The following is an 18,747-nucleotide window of genomic DNA, read 5'->3' as shown; positions in this document are numbered from 1 at the left end:
TGAGGCAGAAAACTGTGGCTGGAAGCAGGTCAGCGCTCCATCAGACGCCGACCGATTAGGGTTTTGATCAATCGACCTCAAACGCGTGAAATTGGACGGCGGGAGGAAAAAACCCAGCTGCCCAGAGAAAACACGCCGCCTGCCCCGAGAGCCGGAGCGGGAATCAAACCCGCGTGCAGCGAGGCGAGGGCGCCGCGCCGGCCCACTTCACGCCGCTGACGGAGTCTTTTAGCACTCCGGGCCATCAGACACGGTCTTCCTCACGCCGGCGGCGAGCGCCACGTGACGGGCAGCGGCCTGGGAGTACAGGGCGAGCCGGAGGAGCCGGTCAGGCTCAGGAGCTGACGGAGGAAACGGAGGCGAAGCCGCTGCTTCTCAGCTCCTCCAGACATTTAACCTCCGCTGGAAAAAAACGTGATGAACCCACCGGCCTCAGATTCACTGATCATCTGTCGTCTTCAGTGTTTTCACTGCAGACAGACGGATCGCGTTTTTCAGGGCCGATTCCGATCATCTGGACTCAAGGAGGCCGATCGCTGATATTTACAGTCGATATTCATTTTCAGTGAAAGTGAAAATATTGGTGATGAAGTTTGGAATAGTACAGAGCCTCTCGGGCTTCCGTAGCTACTTCCTGTTTGCGTTTTGCAGGCTAACGGCAGAGCTGCGCCTGTTAGCTCTGAACTCATTAGCGCTTCTGTTTTCATGTCGCCAGTGAAACGCGGCTCAGTTTAATCTGTTCCCGCCCCCCGGAGAGCAGCTGGGCGTCCCCGGGCTCAGACGCCGTCCGCGGCTGCGTGGCTCCAGCCGGCAGCATCAGCGCTGCCCTCGGAGCTGGAGGCGGGCTCGCCGCCGCGCCCGGCGCTCGCCTCTCCAGAGAGGCGGCAGGTCTCTAAGTGCTCTGCTTAGCGACCGCTGCTAGGCAATCAGGCGACCGCGGACCGCCCGCTCCCCCGGGCTCGCCGCCTCGCTGCATTATCACAGCCCGGCGCCGTCAGGAGACACCTGAGGTCCTCCAGACCTGGACCGGCTCAGCAGGGGGGCTTTCGCCAGATCCCAGCAGCTGACCGGACCCAGCACTCGTCCAATTAGCCATCAGTCTACCGGGGGTCTCTCGTCCCTCCAATCAGTGGAAGGCGTCCCGTCTGAGCAGCGTGGGGTTCAGGTCTGGAGCGGCGGGTCGTCCCTCCAGTCCAGCTGCTCAGCAAACGAGATGCAAACACTCCGGTCTGAAGAGAGAGACGAGGACGAGGACGAGGACGAGGACGAGGACGAGGACGAGGACGAGGACGAGGACGAGGACGGGACGTCTGATTCCACACGTTCAGCCGGAGTGAGACGCAGCCGGCTGCATCTCACCTCAAGACGCCGCCGGAAATAACCAATAACCCCCGAGTTTGACTGTCCACGGCCCACTAACGACGGGACGGAGCAGCTCCATGATCAGACCCGGAACGACCTCCGGAAGCCGAACCTCTCAGCGTCAGTGCTGCTGCCAGTTACTCGCCTCTTCACTGAGCTTCATGTAGAAAAACACGACTTCTCCCCACAGAGCGGCTCATTAAGCCGCTAACGCTTTTCTGTCCGGCCTCGTTTCTCAAACGCTACGTCAGCTGACGACCCAAACTCCGGACAGAGAGAGGAGGAGGAACTCTTCCTCAAACCGTCCCACAACATTTAGACTCCGTGGCTTTGACTCTGTTTGCTCTGCTGTCTGTCTCAGTCCTGCTCTCCGATCCTGAACCCCCAACCGGAACCATGAAAGTCTCCCCTGAGTCTGGTTCTACGGTTCCCTCTTGACCCTCTGATCCACTTGGTCCTGAAGGAAGACCTGGTCTCAGTTCTCTACCTGGAATATCAGCAGAGTTTTACAAATAAATGAGCCTCAAATAACCTTCAATCAAACCCAGAGGAGAGTCTGGTCTGTTAAAGAAGCTTCAGTCTGTCTTCAGGAAGACCGTCTCAGAGACGTCTCTGTCTGTCCAGCTGGGACAGTCAGACCTCTGTCTCTCAGCTGCAGCGTTCAGGTCTCCTTTCAGCCCCAGCAGCAGCTCAGCACTAACAAATGAGACATCTCTGAATTGATCCACTTCCTGCTCGGCGGCGTTCCTCCAGGAGGCGGAACGGCAAAGGTCAGGAACGAATGAGATGTCGGAGAACCGGGGCAGAGACGGGAGACGGGAGACGGTGGGGCTGCAGACATCAGGACAGCATCAGTCCCCCGGCGATAAGAGCCGGGCTGGGACAGAACCGGGGAGAGCAGAGGCAGGGACGTGTTCTCCGTCTGCAGAGGAAGAACATGAAGCTCGCATTCAGAGTCTGGTTTTTACTCCCAACTTCCCTCCTGGAAACAAAAACCAGGACACTCCTGCGGCAGGAGCACTGAAGCTACGATATCCAGCTATTCACAGCAGAAAACTGCTCCGTGCACGCGCGTGCACGCGGCTTGCGGGTTACCTGGACAGCGTGATTGATTAAGCCGGCGGGCAATTGGAGTCGGACAATTGAGCATGTGAGCGAGAAAGGAAATCCATCATGGTGAAGGCTGGAGCCTCGGCCTGGCAGCAGATAAATGGGTTCAGACGAAGCACGCATGTGCTCAGCGTGTGTGTGAGTGTGTCTGTGTGTGTGTGTGTGTGTGTGTGTGTGTGTGTGTGTGTGTGTGTGTGTTTTCTGTACGTATGTGCGGCGACACAGTTCTGCTCGGAGTTCTGCTCCCTGTAACTTTGTAAGATGGAGAGAGTCGCTTCTGGTGTTTTTTCCGCCCTCGTTGCTCTGCAGGAGCAGGGAGGATGGGGGTGGGGGGTGGGGTGGGGGGGGGGGGGGGGGGGGGGGGGGGGGGTTGGTGTTATGGGTGTAGGGGACGGGCGGAGGCGGCGTAGTGTTTCCTCTGGCCGTGCATTATGGATGAGGCTGTTCCACGCCGTTCGATCGGCCGCCCGAGCCGAGGTTACCCAAGACTGCAGCTGTGTCACATGTGGCTCCGAGCGACCGGGGGTCAGGGGGGTCGGGGGGGTCGGGGGAGGGTCAGGGGGGTCGTTCCCGCCTGGCGCACACCGCCGGCGAGCAACGGTCTTCAGGTTCAGTCGCACCTCAGAGCAGGAAGCGGCGGGAAGCGGCGGGACGGCTGGCCCATCGCTCCATCTCATGTTTACAGAAAGACAGCTTTTCAAAAGCCTCCACTGCGTCTCCATGGAAACGGGGGGAAAACAACTTTTCTGACACGACACTGCTGGTCACGCACGACGCGTGCACGGTCTCCTTCCTCCTGACGACACCAGCATCTCCACGCTCCACGGTTTGACTTCAGTCTCCACCCAGTTCAGGTCCAGAAGACAGAATCCAGAACGCAGCTCAGCACCGCTGCTCCTCCATCAGCTCCATCACCTCCATCACCTCCATCACCTCAACCTCCATCACCTCCATCAGCTCCATCACCTCCATCAGCTCAACCTCCATCACCTCCATCACCTCAACCTCCATCACCTCCATCAGCTCCAAACCTCCATCACCTCTAAACCTCCATCACCTCCATCACCTCCATCAGCTCCAAACCTCCATCACCTCAACCTCCATCACCTCCATCACCTCCATCAGCTCCATCACCTCAACCTCCATCACCTCCATCAGCTCCATCACCTCCATCAGCTCAACCTCCATCACCTCCATCACCTCAACCTCCATCACCTCCATCAGCTCCAAACCTCCATCACCTCTAAACCTCCATCACCTCCATCACCTCCATCAGCTCCAAACCTCCATCACCTCAACCTCCATCACCTCCATCACCTCCATCAGCTCCATCAGCTCCAGACCTCCATCACCTCCATCACCTCCATCAGCTCCATCACCTCAACCTCCATCACCTCCATCACCTCCATCACCTCCATCAGCTCCAAACCTCCATCACCTCAACCTCCATCACCTCCATCACCTCCATCACCTCCATCAGCTCCATCAGCTCCAAACCTCCATCACCTCTAAACCTCCATCAGCTCCATCGCCTCCAGACCTCCACTTTCACACTTTAAGGCTCTGTATTGGTCACATTGAGGTGAAAACACAGCAAACTTTCAATGGAAAAACAAAGGTTTGGCAGACTGTGTGTGTGTGTGTGTGTGTGTGTGTGTGTGTGTGTGTGTGTGTGTGCAGCTGCAGAGCTCCTGGAGGGACGCCGGCTGAATCCCCCGTCAGGAGAGGGAGGCACTTAGTGACAGAGTTACAGCTCCACTCTCATCCTCTGAGGACCCCCCCCCCCCCTTCACCTGCTCCACCCCCCCCCCCCCCCCCCCCCGCTCCACCCCCTCCACCCGCCCCCCAGGGGCAGAGGCTCGGGGAGTTCTGTCTTTATTACCCTGGCAGCTCCTTTATCGCCACGGAGGCCGTCCATCACGGCGGCAGCCAGCAACCCGTTACCTGGTTCGAGTCCAGCTGGCAGCGGCGCCGACATAAATACACTCCTGAACCCCCAACACACACGCACGCACACACACACACTGCGGTCTGATGAAAACAGCCTCTGAAGCTCCTGATTCCAGCCCGACTCATTAAAACCATTAAAGCAGAATGAAGCAGGTCGACTGCAGACGTCCAGCAGCTCATCAGGTCTCCATCACACACGCCTGAGAGGACACACACTCTGTCTGACAACATATCGATCTGCTCGCTTCCATGGATTCATTTCTAAGAAAGACAGAAAACATGAAAGAAAGAGAGAGAGAGAGAGAGACAAAGAAAGACAACGAAAGGAAAAATAGAAAGATAAACTGTGTCTGGAAATATGATTACTTCCATTCACTTCTATTGATTCCCCATATTTACAGAGGAAAAAAGCCACACACACACACACACACACACACACACACACACACACACACACACACACACACACACACACACACACGCAGGTTTGTATTTCTATCCTTGTGAGGACACTCATTGACATAATGCATGTCCTAGCCCCTAACCCTGACCCTGACCCTAACCCAGACCACCACACAGCCGAACCCTAAAGAAATGTTTTGACCTTTGACTGTTTTCAGTAACAACAACATGGTCAAGAAAACACTGTTTCCCTCATTAGGACCAGAAAAAGGTCCCACATGGCACGCCGTGCAGGTTTTCCTATCCTTGTGGGGACATTTAGTCCCCACGAGTATAGAAAAACGCGTACACACACACACACACACACACACACACACACACACACACACACACACGATGTGAAGTCTGCTCACATTCAAAGATCAGATTTTGTTGATTTCATTACAGAAGAAAACTGAAGGCTTCATTTTAGACGTCTGTTCTGAGTATTTCCGATCAGACCAACGAGGAGAACCAGTCCATCAACAGAAGACTAACGGCTGAGCCGGTCGGAGAGAAGAATCCTCATTCCAACCGAAGCCGATGAAAAACATGACATGAAAACAGGGGAAAGTAGAGACGCAACAAAATCCCCTTTAAAGAACCAGACGAGAGAGAACCGTGAGCTGCGTACCGATAACGACAACTGAATGAGAGCCACTCAGTCAAAGTCAGACTTCAGACCCAGAGCCCGATACCGATGTCGATATCAGACCTGGTGCCCGATACCGGTGTCGATATCAGTTCCTCTCTGTGGAAAACCAACCAAATGTACAGAACCACCTGGACGTCCTCAGCGGAGGAGAACTCCACCTGCTCTAAACCCATTAGACGTTCACGGATCGCTGAACGAGACCCATCAGGAAGCCCGTCGGTCGTGGTCACGAGCCGCTTCGGTCGTGACGCTCCGAATGCAGCAGGATGCGTCGGAGTCGCTGTGAGAGCGCCGCGCTGGGATAATAAACGCCGACACACCGTCTCACAGCGATTTATTCATGGACACGACCCACAGAGCAGCTCGTCCCACTAATGGACGATCCTCACAGACAGGCCGCCGCTGGAACCGACATGGGAGGAAAAACATGTTTTCAACGGCGTGAGTCACTTCCAGGAAGCCTCGTTACCCAATCAGAGCATCCAGACAGCTACTGAGTCACTCCAGACTCAGATCCAGACACGAGGGGAGCGGAGACAGGGTGGAACTATCAAGACCAGCAGGACACTTTGACATGAGTGAAAATGAAGATGATGAGCGACGAATCGACACCAGGATGAAGATCATGAGATCAGAGAAACCGGACGAGACTGGACGAGAAACAACTGGCATGAAGACAGTCCGGAGCAGCGGAACCAACAGGAAATAGAACCAAACAGCACAAGCTCCTGTTAAGCCACGCCCCACACTCAGAGGCCACGCCTCTTTCCCACAGATGCCGGCCGTCACCCCTCTGTCCCACCAACAGAATCCACAGCGAGCTGTCCCAACTCCACGCCAGCGCCAAACCACACCCTCACCATCCCTCCCAACTCCACCCTTGCGGTCGCGCTGCGCCGCCCTCCCACACGACGGCGCTGCGCCTTCCTACCGTCCTTCCTGTAGAGGTTGATCTCCACCTTCCTCTCCTCGGAGCCCAGCAGGGCCTGCGCCATCTGGGCGATGGCGAGCCGCTTGGTGTCGGGCCCGTACAGGAAGTTGCAGGTGCACGGCTTCTGCATGATCTCCGCCCGCGAGTAGCCGCACATGTGGCAGAAGCCGTCGTTGCAGAAGATGATGGCGCAGTTCTCCACTCTGGCGTTGGCGATGACGAACTTTCGACCTGCGGGCCGAGAGAGAGAAGGAACCGTTAAGGCCAAAGGTCATTCAAGCCCCGTTTCCACAACGACGGTTCAACTGAAAACAACGTTTTAGAGTTTTTCTTTCGGAGAAGCTTCACGTCGGAATGATCTCTAACCTGCATCATCCACAAAGCTGCAGATCCAGAGCGATTCGGGGTTAAACCGGTTAAAATTCCTGGCACAGAACGAAGAAGGTCTGAATCAAACAAGGCCTTTTATCATATCCTGGTTATGTTGTCATGAAATGTGCAGCGAGTTGAAATGTTCCCCCATCTAGATCCTTTTCAGAACGTCGCTGAATAAATGTGAAACTTTCCTGAAGTGAAAACACAAAAACCACGTTTTTACTTGAAACACTGTCGTGGAAACGGGCCGGGATGATTTTAAATTGCTGTCCTGTGCTTCCAGGAGAACGTCCACCGTCCGCGTGTTCCCATCATGCCGAGCTTCAAACTTCATAAATAAGCAATGGGTGGTGGTCTGATATGTGACGGAGGATAAATAACGTGGATGGGCTGGTCAGGCTGACGGACGGCTGCACTACAGAGCGTTAAGGTTCTGAAAAGAAACACGACAGAAGAACTCCACCCGGTCTCCGCCTCTCCTCAGCCAACCCCAGCACAGCATCCCTCTCACGGCCAGCCTCCAGCTCAAGCTGGAAACCAGAGAAGACCCAGTCGAAAGGAGAAAACCTCCATGAACCAGCCTCCAGACCAGCAGGGCGGCGAGCGCCGTCGCCCCACTTCAAGCTTCAGATCTCAGCCGCACGTCTCCGGACCGACGGATTGGTGACTTGCAGCACTTTGAAATGGATCTGTGAGCGACGGCTCGGGGAGGATACGCTCTCCCGGGAGCGTCTCAGAATTAAATTGAATGATGTTAATGCTTGAGGAACCGTAACGCAGTCCGCAGTGCTTCCCACTGCACCACCATCCATCCAGCGGAGCGGCAGGAGGACTGCCGTCCGTTAATCAGGCCGAACGCTTCTCTCCGTCTGAGTCACGTCGACATGTCTTCAGACTCGCTTCAGGACGAAGGACTTCCCTGACGAAGTGAAACAACCGACTGCGACGTTCGGAACAGACCGAGGCGAGATCAAACCGTGGAACACAGATAACCCGACAGTTCCAGACCCTCAAGACCGGTTCAGAGACCCCCCACCGAGCTGCCTGTTGGCGTTCTGTCCATGTTCTCCTTCATAATGTTTACAGCATATTGCTCCCTGTGGCTTCACTGCTGAAACAAACAGCACCAACTAGTGGACCGACAGGAAAACTACACGGTTTCCAGGATGCTGGGTGGAACCGTCCACGTTTTACACAAAAAGGCAAAAATGATTTGTTTTCTCTCGACGCATCGTCTTGTTAACAGAATCTGAGTCTCTCTGCCATGGATGTCCTGGCTCATTCTCCAATCATTTTACAGGAAATTTCAAATTGATTTCAACTGATTTCAAATTAATCCCCGACTGAAATCAACCAACTGTGACGACAACATTCATCCAACAATCTGCATAATTCTGAGAACATGAAAGCTTTGACCACATCCACTGAATTTACCTGAAAAGGAGGAGAATCCGTCTGCAGCAGCTACACTGAAATACCTCCAGGTTAAATACTTCAGGGAAAAATACTTTCTCACGTAGAGCAGCTACCTTCTCTAGACTACGTATTAACATTAAACCACGTTTAACATTTTAATCGAGACGAAAACGTTCCCAGACAACCGATATTGAATATCTACAACCTTTATTGAATATATGAAAATGAAAAAAGAGCATTTTTTTAACAGTAATCTACATAACGAGAACACATGGAGGGGGTCCAGACGGAAAACCGCTGGACCCAGACTTCTCATCTGCACCAGGTTATTCTGCAGATGTTAAACTTTCATCTGATAAATACAGCCAAACAAGCACTTTTTTTAAATTTTCACAAATCCAAAAAAAGGTTTTACAAATAAACCACGTTATTTTATTGAAAGTTTAACATCTTAACAATAACCTGGTCCAGTTTTCAGAAGTCTGGACCTGTTCCAATGTGGTCCAGGTGTGGAAATCAATCATATAAGTAGTTTTTTTTTCCCATTTTCATAAATCCAAACAAGGTTTCACAAATGAGAAACGGTGTTTTAATGAAAGTTTGACATCTGTAGAATAACCTGGTCCAGATCTTAGAAATCTACGTTCAGTGGTTTTCGATCTGGATCTTCTTTAAAGTGTTCTAGTTCTGTAGATAAAGATTAAAAATGCTGGGTTTTTTTATTTCTTTTTCATAAATTTAATGAAGGTGCAAATATTCAATATTGGAATCTTGTTAAACGCGGTTGTATGTTTGTATGCGGTCCAGACGGTTTGGATTTACACAAACAAGCCAGCAGCGGCAGCAGCTCGTGACGGAGCTGCGCGCGCACGACGCCAAACTTCACTCCTTCCGTGTTTTCCACCCCACTTTTAAAACTCCCGCCATGAATCCTCCGAAAACAGCTCCGCGGGTCGGTGGCGGGCGTACCCTCGACAGTCCCGCTCACTTCAGTGCTCGTTCAGGTCCAGCTCAGAGGAGAAACTCTCACCAGACGCCGCCATGTTGCTTCCCTGTTCCAGCAGCGGCCACACGGGGGCGCTGCCTCAGGCTTACAGGGGCACTGCGCGGGAAAACGGCAACCGACCCTGCTGTCAATCTCCAGACCAATTATCTCTATTTTCTGTAATTGAACCATTTAATATGAACTTAGGAGACGTCCTCTGCTCAGGAGATGTTTATCACTGGTATCTCAGACTAGTTTAATATGATTTTCTTTTCATTTAAGGGCAAAATTAAGTCTTTAGTGAATGTGCTATTATGTTAGCAACACCCAGTGGGAGGGGCTTAGGGAGGATAAAGCAGCCCTATTGGCTGCAGAAACAGAGTTCAACAGGGCACTGCAGTATTCTGGTGAGCTGCTATTAAGGCCAGAAATATTGTACACACTTTTTTGCTTTTTTATTTTTTCAAATTTGTATTTTTATGTCCTTACAAAAACACCTCAGGCTTTTAACTGACCTCTAATATTTTTCTTATTTTCATCATTTATTTATTTCTATTATTTACTTTCACTTTTTAACCACATTTAATATTTTACAGGTTTTACTCCAGTATAGGGTTAGGGTTAGGGTCATTCACTCTGGGAGTTTGATCTGGGTCACTGTGGTGGATCCCGTGTGCTGTCCTCCCGTCCTGGCTGGGAGGCTCCACACCTCGGTGTAGGGGTCCTGGTCTGGCTTGGTGGGGGGGCGGGTCCCGGAGCACCAGTAGTCTTGGTCCACGACTTGTCCTGGTGAGGACGGCCCATTTGGTAGTGTTTCTCATGATGCTCGGTGCCGTGTGTGTGTGTGTGTGCGCGCGCGTTCTTGTATTTCTATCCTTGTTGGGGCCAAATGTCCCCACAAGGATAGCAAAACGTGGAACGACGTGCCTTGTGGGGACCTTTTTCCGGTCCTAAGTAGGAGAAACAGTGTTTTCTTGACCATGTTGTTGTTACTGAAAAAAGTAAAAGTGCAAAAACATTTCTTTAGGGTTAGGCTTTGTTGTGGTGTGGGTTAGGGTTAGGGTAAGGGTCAGGGTTAGGGGCTAGACATGAATGGGAGTCAATGGACGGTCCCCACAAGGATAGAAATACAAGACTGTGCGTGTGTGTGTGTGTGTGTGTGTGTGTTTTCAGTGAAGGTGGCTGTTTTTATTTTATTATATATTTTTTCTTTTTAATATTGTAATGCACTGTGTTGTTTTTTGTGACATGAAAAGCACATTATAAATAAAGACTGATTTCTCACTGGAGTTTGTGAAGCGTGAAATAAAAGCCTGAAACATTCATCTTTGACGACGCCATACTTGTTGAGACGTTTTGTGGAAAGAACCCCGTCACAAATTAGAACAATAAATAGAAAGGCAACAGACAACTTGTTCTGTCCTATATTCAAAAAACAGCAACTAAACAACTAAATGGAGACAGAATATATTATTAAACTGCTATCCTCTACCCCCGAACCCCAACCAGGGTCCGAAACCCTGAAGGTCTGTCCTTTTCTCTCCTCCATCCTCAACCAGAAGTCTCCCCCTCTGACCCTGGTTCTGCAGGAAGTCTCCTCCTCTGACCCTGGTTCTGCAGGAAGTCTCCCCCTCTGACCCTGGTTCTGCAGGAAGTCTCCCCCTCTGACCCTGGTTCTGCAGGAAGTCTCCCCCTCTGACCCTGGTTCTGCAGGAAGTCTCCCCCTCTGGCCCTGGTTCTGCAGGAAGTCTCCCCCTCTGACCCTGGTTCTGCAGGAAGTCTCCCCCTTCTGACCCTGGTTCTGCAGGAAGTCTCCCCCTCTGGCCCTGGTTCTACAGGAAGTCCTCACTGCAAGCAGACGGAACGTGAAGACGTTCTCACCTTAATCCACTGCAGTTTATTTTATTTTGAAATTGCAGCAGGTGTTCAAAGCAGGCAGATGGAATGCTCCTGCACGGCAGACCGGGCCCACGAGCCATATGTTTGACCGCCTGACGAAGGTCCCGCTCCGTCACCTCCTGCCAGCGCGGGGTGACACTGTCGCTTGTTCCTGTGATCAATGGCTGAATGAAATTAAAACAAAGTCCACACACCGGGGGCAGTTCTGCTTCTAAGTGTTCATCATTAAACCTAATGACGGCGAGGCCCTGAACAGGAACCCTCACATTAACGGCGAGGAGGGCAGGAAGTCATTACTCCCCGAGAATCCGTTGACAGAGGTGAGGCGTCACAGTCCCCCCGCCGAGCGGTGATTAATCACTGCTTCTGTAAGACGTGGCGAGGCGCTGCTCTGCATTCACACTTCATTTATCCTGGAAATCAGCTGCTGGCCGCTGATATTTACATTTCTTGCTATTCTGAGCCGGTCTACACCGATACCCGCAACCCAATACCCGTACCCCTATCCCCGTACCCGCACTTCGATACCTGCACTCCGATACCCGTACCCCACCGACAGCGGCTCAAACAAGGGAAACAGAGACAACACAACACGACTCTGTGTCAGAAACACACACACACACACACACACACACACACACAAACAGTGAGCAATAAAAAGCTTCATCACAGACTCACAACGCTCAGCCAGCAGGGCGGCGCCTGTTCAGACCATCCTGGCCCACTTTCAGGGAGAACTCTGCATCAGAGCGGAGAAATCAATAACCTGACCAGTGTTACGTCAGAGGGACCTTCAGCTTCTAAAACTAGCATATATGAGGACAGACGGACAGATGGATGGATGGGTAAACAGACGGACGGGTGCGCGATGGATGGATGAATTGATGGAGGGACTGATAGATGGGTGAATGGACGGACGGACGGATGGATGGATGAATGGACAGATGGACTGATGGATGGATGAATGGATGGACGGGCAGACAGACGGACGGGTGGTCAATGAATGGATGGATGGACAAACGGATGGATGGAGGGACCAATGGATGGCTGGATGGATGGCTGGATAGCTGGTTGGACAGATTAATGAATGGATGGATGGATGGATGGATGGATGAAAGGATGGACAGATGGATTTAGGGAAGGATGGATGGACGGATGGACAGACAGACGGACGGACGGATTGATGGACGGACGGATGAACAGATGGATGGACGGACAGACAGATGGACAGGACGATGAATGGACGGATGGATAGGCGATGGATGATGGATGGATGGATGGATAGGCGATGGATGGATGACAGAGGACGGACGGACGGACAGACGGGTGGATGGACGGATGGATAGACGATGGATGGATGATAGACGGACGAACGGACGGACTGATGGATGGATGGACGGATGGATGGACGGGTGGATGGATGCACGGATAGATGGATTTAGGGAAGGATTGATGGATGGATGGATGGACGGACGGGTGGATGGACGGATGGACAGATAGACAGACGACAGGCGTACCAATGGATGGATGGATGGATGGAGGGACGGATGGCTGCACCGTGAACAGTGTGGACGCTGGCTCAGCCGGCCGGACAGGTGCTAGCATGCTCCGCGCTCTGCGCGGAGGACAGGGACCGATCAGCAGCGGCCGCCGCCGCATAAACAACCCGAGCTGCAATAAACAGATGATTTCCAGCGGCCGCTGCAGATCTCATACTTCATGTTGTTATTGAGCACAGACGATAAACACTCGGCGCCTCTGGAACAGGTCATCCTCAGATCTTCCTCGGTTTCTTCCAGACGTGCAGAACGTTCCGGAGGCTTCCTGTCCGCTGGTCCGGCCTCCAGTCGCTCTGTTCTGACGATGGAAACCACGGCTCAGGTCCTCATCTGGATTCAGACCCGGACTCTGACCGGGAAGCTCTGGCAGCAGGAGATTTCCCTCAATAGTCCATTTCTGACAGATGTACTGAGATTATCCTGCAGCAGGACCGAGCGTCGGCAGCCAGCAGATAACCTCCAGAAACGCCAGTGAACCACACTGTGATCCAGTTCAAACTACAAATACTCCCTAAATGAAGTGAAATCCATTAGAAGGTGCAGACTGCCAGACGAAGCAGCGATTTCACAGCCTTCCTGCTGAATGAGCAGCTCCAGACATCACACTGTAGAGGACTCGTGGCTGTCTGGTCCTCTGGTGGACGGCGGCCATGTTGGTCCCCAGTATGATGATCCAGTTTCCCCATTCCGGTCCTGCAGGATTCACTTAAGGCCCGGAGGTTTGATTCCTGCCTCCATGAAGGAAGCAAAGCAGCAATAAACCTCGCCGCTCCCTCCTCCTCTGTCTCCCACGGAGGCCTTGGTTCTCGGCTCCACGGGGTTTCCTGGGGATTTCCGGAAGCTCCGTGTTCACCCCGATGCCTGGTCATCCGGGGGAGTCCAGGGACGTCGTGGTTCTTCAGCAGCAGAGTTTTCGCCGTGACCGCAGCTTCGAGCCGAACAGCCAGAGAAACACCAGCGTGAGGCGTGCCAGATCGCACGCCGGCTTCAGATGGAGAGCGCTTTGCGTGAGTCAACCTCAGCGAGTGATTTCACTCACTGCGTCTTTCTGAGTGTTGAAATGAAAGCTCCGTTTGATTCACAGCTTCCTGATGAAGGGCTGAGCCGCAAACAACCAGGACATGTGACTGGGGGGTCGGACCGGGCCCAGAACTAAACCAGCAGAGGGGATTCAGTAAAGAAAAGACTGAAAGACCAAAAAATACCCCCCCCCCCCAAAAAAAAAAAAAAACATTTTCAATAAACTGTGAACAAGAGTTGTGGGGAGCCAGCTGAGCAACGCTCTAATTAATATCTCTGCTGAAGATTTTGCATTAACAGTAAAACAGTTCATGGATGAGTTGCTTTATGCATGTCGGCTTCTATAAATGGCAACCTTTTATAGATCAGGGGTGTCCAACATAAGGCTCATGGGCCAAAACCAGAGGCTCCAATCTGATCAAAGCACCAAGCAAATGGCAAAAAAAATTGTAGGAAAAAATGATTTTGTTTAAAGAAATTTCTGAAAGAGTAGAAGACAGCAGCACTGAGGGCTCGTTTCCACGACGACGATTTCAGGTGAAAACGCTAAACTTTCGTTGAAGGGGACGTATTCTGCTTTTTTCACTTTGTGAAGAGGTTCTTACAGCAGTGTGTTGCCGCAGCCTCATTATGAAAACTGCCCGTTTCCCCCCTGTCTTGTTACACCTGGAATCACTTTGGACCAGAACCAGAACCACTGAGAGGAACCTGGAGCCGCTCTGGACCAGAACCCCTCTTCAGGTCCCCATCAGTCTGCAGGACCGGGTTCTTTCAGGTCTGTGAATCCTGGCGCTGAGCCGGGGCTCCCGGTGTGACGGAGGCCTCCAGACCTCCGCCCTCCATCAGGCCCACCTGTCCCCCTTCATGCTGCTGACATGAGACCCGGACTCTGTCCTCCTGCGTGTCTTCCTGCCGTCCTCTGCAGCAGCCGTCCATCACGCCGTGCTGCAGGACTCTGGACCCGCCTCCCTCGCTTCCCAGCATAAAGCCGACTTCGCTCTCCGGCTGAACGCAGCCTTATCGCCGCCTCTCGCCTCCACCCATCCCTCCGTAAACCGGACGCCTCGTCCATCAGAGCGGCGCGTCCCGGACGCAACAGGCGGCTCTCGCAGGAGGCGTGAAGCGGCGCAGCGTCCTGCTCAGATATTCATGGAAACATCGAAGATGGGCTGCGCCGTGAATTAGTGGCGGCAGCGGCGGCAGCGGCGGCGGCGGCGTTCCTCTGAGGCTCATAAAGCCTGATGGCTTCGTCTGGCTGCAATGAACACTGGGTAATACAGAGGCAGATGTGTGTGTGTGTGTGTGTGTGTGTGTGTGTGTGTGTGTGTGTGTGTGTGTGTGTCCACGGTACATTTCTCCTCCTAGCTTTAGTTTAAGTGGTTTTCAGTCATGGACGATGGCTGGAAGAACAGAGAGGACGACCCCCCCCCCCCCCCCCCCCCCCCCCCCCCCGCCCCCCACCCCCACAGATAAATGTTTTTCTTCAGCTGGACCAGACCGGAGACAGTAAACCTTTCCTGACGTCCGTTCTGAAGGTTCCAGCGAGTCCAGCAGGTGGTCTCCATACTGGACTCTGTAAACCAGGTGTAATGTGATTGGTCCAGCCTGTCACATGACCACATCACGAGGAGAGAGGAGGAGCTGTGATTGGCTTATTGATGTGAAACTCAGAGTCTGGTCCAGAAGAACCCAGAGACAAAGGCCAGAACCTGGTCTGGAACCAGGAGCCTTATGTGTTTATTTACAGTCTGAAAATCAGCCTTGTTGAACGGGTTCCAATGAGGCTGTTTTTGAAACCAACATCATCGCCCCCTGCTGGAATTTCCCCGGTATCGCAGCTTCTCTGCACGTCAGCATTATGTTCGCCTGGTCCAGAACACAGCTGGACACAAACGAGCACCACGGAAACAGGAACAGGGTCGAGCCCCCCGTCAGCAGCCTGCGGACGTCCAGGGGGGGGCGCTGCTCGAGGCGGCAGGATCTGGAGGTCAGGTGTTCGGGTGAAACGAGGATAACGGTGAAGAGGTCTGTCCCAGTGTGCTTGGTTCACACTTTCTCCCGGCGCTGCTCGGTGATGGAGGTTCAGATTTAGCCGTCTGACTTTGCTCGGCCCTCTGCGGCCCCCCTGCAGCCGCTGATCGTAACAAATGAGCCGGAAGCGTTTGACTGTCCTGTTCGTTCTGCGGCTGGAAGGTCGTCCAGTTGTTCTTTATTACTTCAGAACTGAAGCGTCCGCAGTTTGTCACGGCGACTTCTGCTCCCACCTCGAGTTCTGCTTCATTCAGGAGCCGTTTATCCAACAACGCTTCAAGGGAAAAACAGATTTCCTCATTTCTGTTTCAGAAGAGTCACGTTTACGTGGCGTGATTTGAAAACGATGTAAATTTACACAGAAAAACTGAAAAAGATTTCATTTTCATGTTGGGCCACTAGTTGGTGCTGCTGATTGTTTTAGTCATGAAACCACACACACCTGCAGAGAACAACACAAGAGTGGAGAACCCGGAGAACAACACGCTCTAAACATTAACCATGTTTCATAAGGACAGAACACCGAGTTGGATTGTTCTTACAGTGACTGTCAACTCTGAAACTACCAAGTCCAGGAGGATCCGGACTGGGACCAGGACCAGAACCAGAACCAGGAGAATCTGGACCAGAACCGGGACCAGGACAACATGGACGTTCCCACTTGAATCCATGTAAATCGAGGTTTGGTGGCTGGGTTCACCCTCATGCGTCATGATCCCATCCTCATTACACCGTTCGTCCATTTCTATGTCTCTGACTGATCGACCCCAGGCTCTAAATCTTCAGTTTGTGGCTTGTATGTATACTGCATTCTGCGGTCTTCATGTTCCAGCTCACAGTGAGGAAGGTTCTTTCAGGGAGGTGTTCTGCCATCCCCTCCCTCCCCGCCGTACCGCGAGCGCTCCTGCTAATTAATCCCCCACAGTCTCCTCAACATCCTCACTGTTCAGACCTGGATTACTACACAACCGCACAACCCTGATCGGCGTTACGTCCGGAACTCATGTTTAGAGCGATCAAACACTCGGACCGCTCCACACACTCCTCACACTCCACACACTCCACACACTCCCCCGGCTAATTCCCCCAACGAGGCTCTGAGGCCTGACGGGAGGGAGCTGATGGAGAGGCAGATTAAAGAGGGGCTGCTGCCATCCGGCCAGGAAAACACCGCTTCATATTCCCACTGACACACACACACACACACACACACACATACACTCTCTCTCTCTGCGTTTGAGATGCACATACATACCCACCGACGCAGACTGAATAATTCACTAAGACCAGACCTTGGGGGCTTTGCAGTCTGCCAACGTGTGTGTGTGTGTCTGTGTGTGTGTGTGTGTCTGTGTGTGTGTGTGTGTCTGTGTGTGTGTGTGTGCACATGGAATCTCCCCGAGTACACTGCGTAGGCGGATGAGGAGGGAAGCCCATGTTCGAAGTCAACACAGCGGCTCTGTGCCTGTAAGCTAGAGCGAGAGCGAGAGAGCGAGAGAGAGAGAGAGAGAGAGAGAGAGAGAGAGAGAGAGAGAGAGAAGGGAGGCATCAGGGACAAAGGATGGACGGAGACATCAAGGGAGGAGTGGAGGAGAGGAAGGACGCAGATCTGTTGGACGCTCACTTTGCTGAGCAGACGAAGAGTTCTGTGGCAGAATGAAGGGATCTTTCTTTTTTTTTTTGGTTCTCTACCCGTTTCGAACTGTGCAATTGCCATGGAAACTGAGGATCCGACACATGGCTCCAGAGAGAGCCGGCGCTCAAAACACTCTGACAAAAACTAGACCCTTCAGAGTTCAGAGCCTCTTCAGATATCAAACTGGAGGAAACATTCAGACTGGTTAAACCTTCGCCGGGGTTTAGAACGAAAAGAGAAGTGTTCCATCACCAGGAGCTCTGATGCCAAAACAGTTCATTCACCTGTCGGTCGTCAGGACCAGAGTGTCCAGCCCATAATCGCAGAGCGGAACGGCCAGCAGTTCACGGCAGGTCAGGGTTCGTCAGTCAGCGGGCCGGCCGGCGCTGCATCGCTCCCTGCAGACGACGCTCCGCTCTACGTTTCTAAAGCGGCCCACGAACAGGGGCGACTGTGCAGTGAAAGTCTGCTTTACTTCCTCCGTTTCACATGATTTGGGTTTAACTGAATGGTTTGCAATACCTGCCTCATCGTGCTATGGAAAAAAAAAAACAAAAAACGACTGGTAGGTACAGCTGAGTGGTGCATCATGGGGGATTTGGAAGAGAGTGTGGACACCACTGAAAGCATCGCCTGCAGGCTGGAGTTTGTAGGTTGTAACTCAGAGGCAGGGTTCTACCGTCCGGCGTGTGGAAAGAGATGGATCTTCAAGAAGCCGTCGTCTCAACCGGCTTCTCACGGCCAGGATCCAAATCCCACCAGATCCAGGAGCTCACATGAGACGGCGTCTGATTTCCCCCGAGCCCCTTCAGGCTGGTGGACAAAGAGGGACGGTCCAGAGTCTGATTCTGGTGTCTCTCATGCGTCCACACCCTCTGCTGCCTCCAGGTCTTTTCTCCTGAGGGGAATCCCTGACCGCCGGGGAGAAACGACCAACGGCTTTCCGAGGAGACACGCCGAGGATCAGGCTGGGACACGTCACTTTATGTAATTACTGTACTTCAACTTTTCCACATTTCGTCACGATACGACCACGAATGGATTTTTTGTGACAGAACAAAGTGAAGTGGATCCGAACCCATATAGCAAACTGAACTGAGGAGGATTTTCAGATCAGGACTGTCTTTACCTCAACCTAAAGCTTTATAAAATAAAAACCAGGCCCTCCCTCTCCTGTCCAGAGTCCAGCAGATGAAGTTCAGTCACTGAGATCCTCCGTCATCAATCCCCCACGGCTCAGCCTCCAGCACTGCTGTGGAAACAGAGACGTTCTCCTTCCCGGGCGGCCGCCGGCGTCCCGGCCGCTCACGGCCCGCGGCGTCCCGTACATTCCTACGCAGAACCAGGACTCGGCGTCTCCGTCGCCCGTCGTTTCCG

General features: G+C 52.8%; 1 protein-coding gene across 1 annotated transcript in view; it reads right to left on the bottom strand.

Moving 5' to 3' along the window:
- Positions 1–260: 260 nt before the first annotated feature.
- LOC115394659 (potassium voltage-gated channel subfamily H member 2-like) overlaps positions 261–18,747 on the bottom strand; it is a 36,848-nt gene continuing 18,361 nt past the window's right edge. Inside the window, exons 2-4 of the mRNA XM_030100014.1 lie at positions 6,450–6,680; positions 2,955–3,046; positions 261–341 (exon numbers count right to left, since the gene is read on the bottom strand). Of these exons, the coding sequence (XP_029955874.1) occupies positions 261–341; positions 2,955–3,046; positions 6,450–6,680 (404 nt within the window). The remainder of the gene's footprint in view (positions 342–2,954; positions 3,047–6,449; positions 6,681–18,747) is intronic.

This window comes from Salarias fasciatus, chromosome 9 (assembly GCF_902148845.1).
Source record: "Salarias fasciatus chromosome 9, fSalaFa1.1, whole genome shotgun sequence".
In the NCBI taxonomy this organism is placed as follows: Eukaryota; Metazoa; Chordata; class Actinopteri; order Blenniiformes; family Blenniidae; genus Salarias; species Salarias fasciatus.
This window is presented reverse-complemented; position numbering and strand designations above follow the sequence as displayed.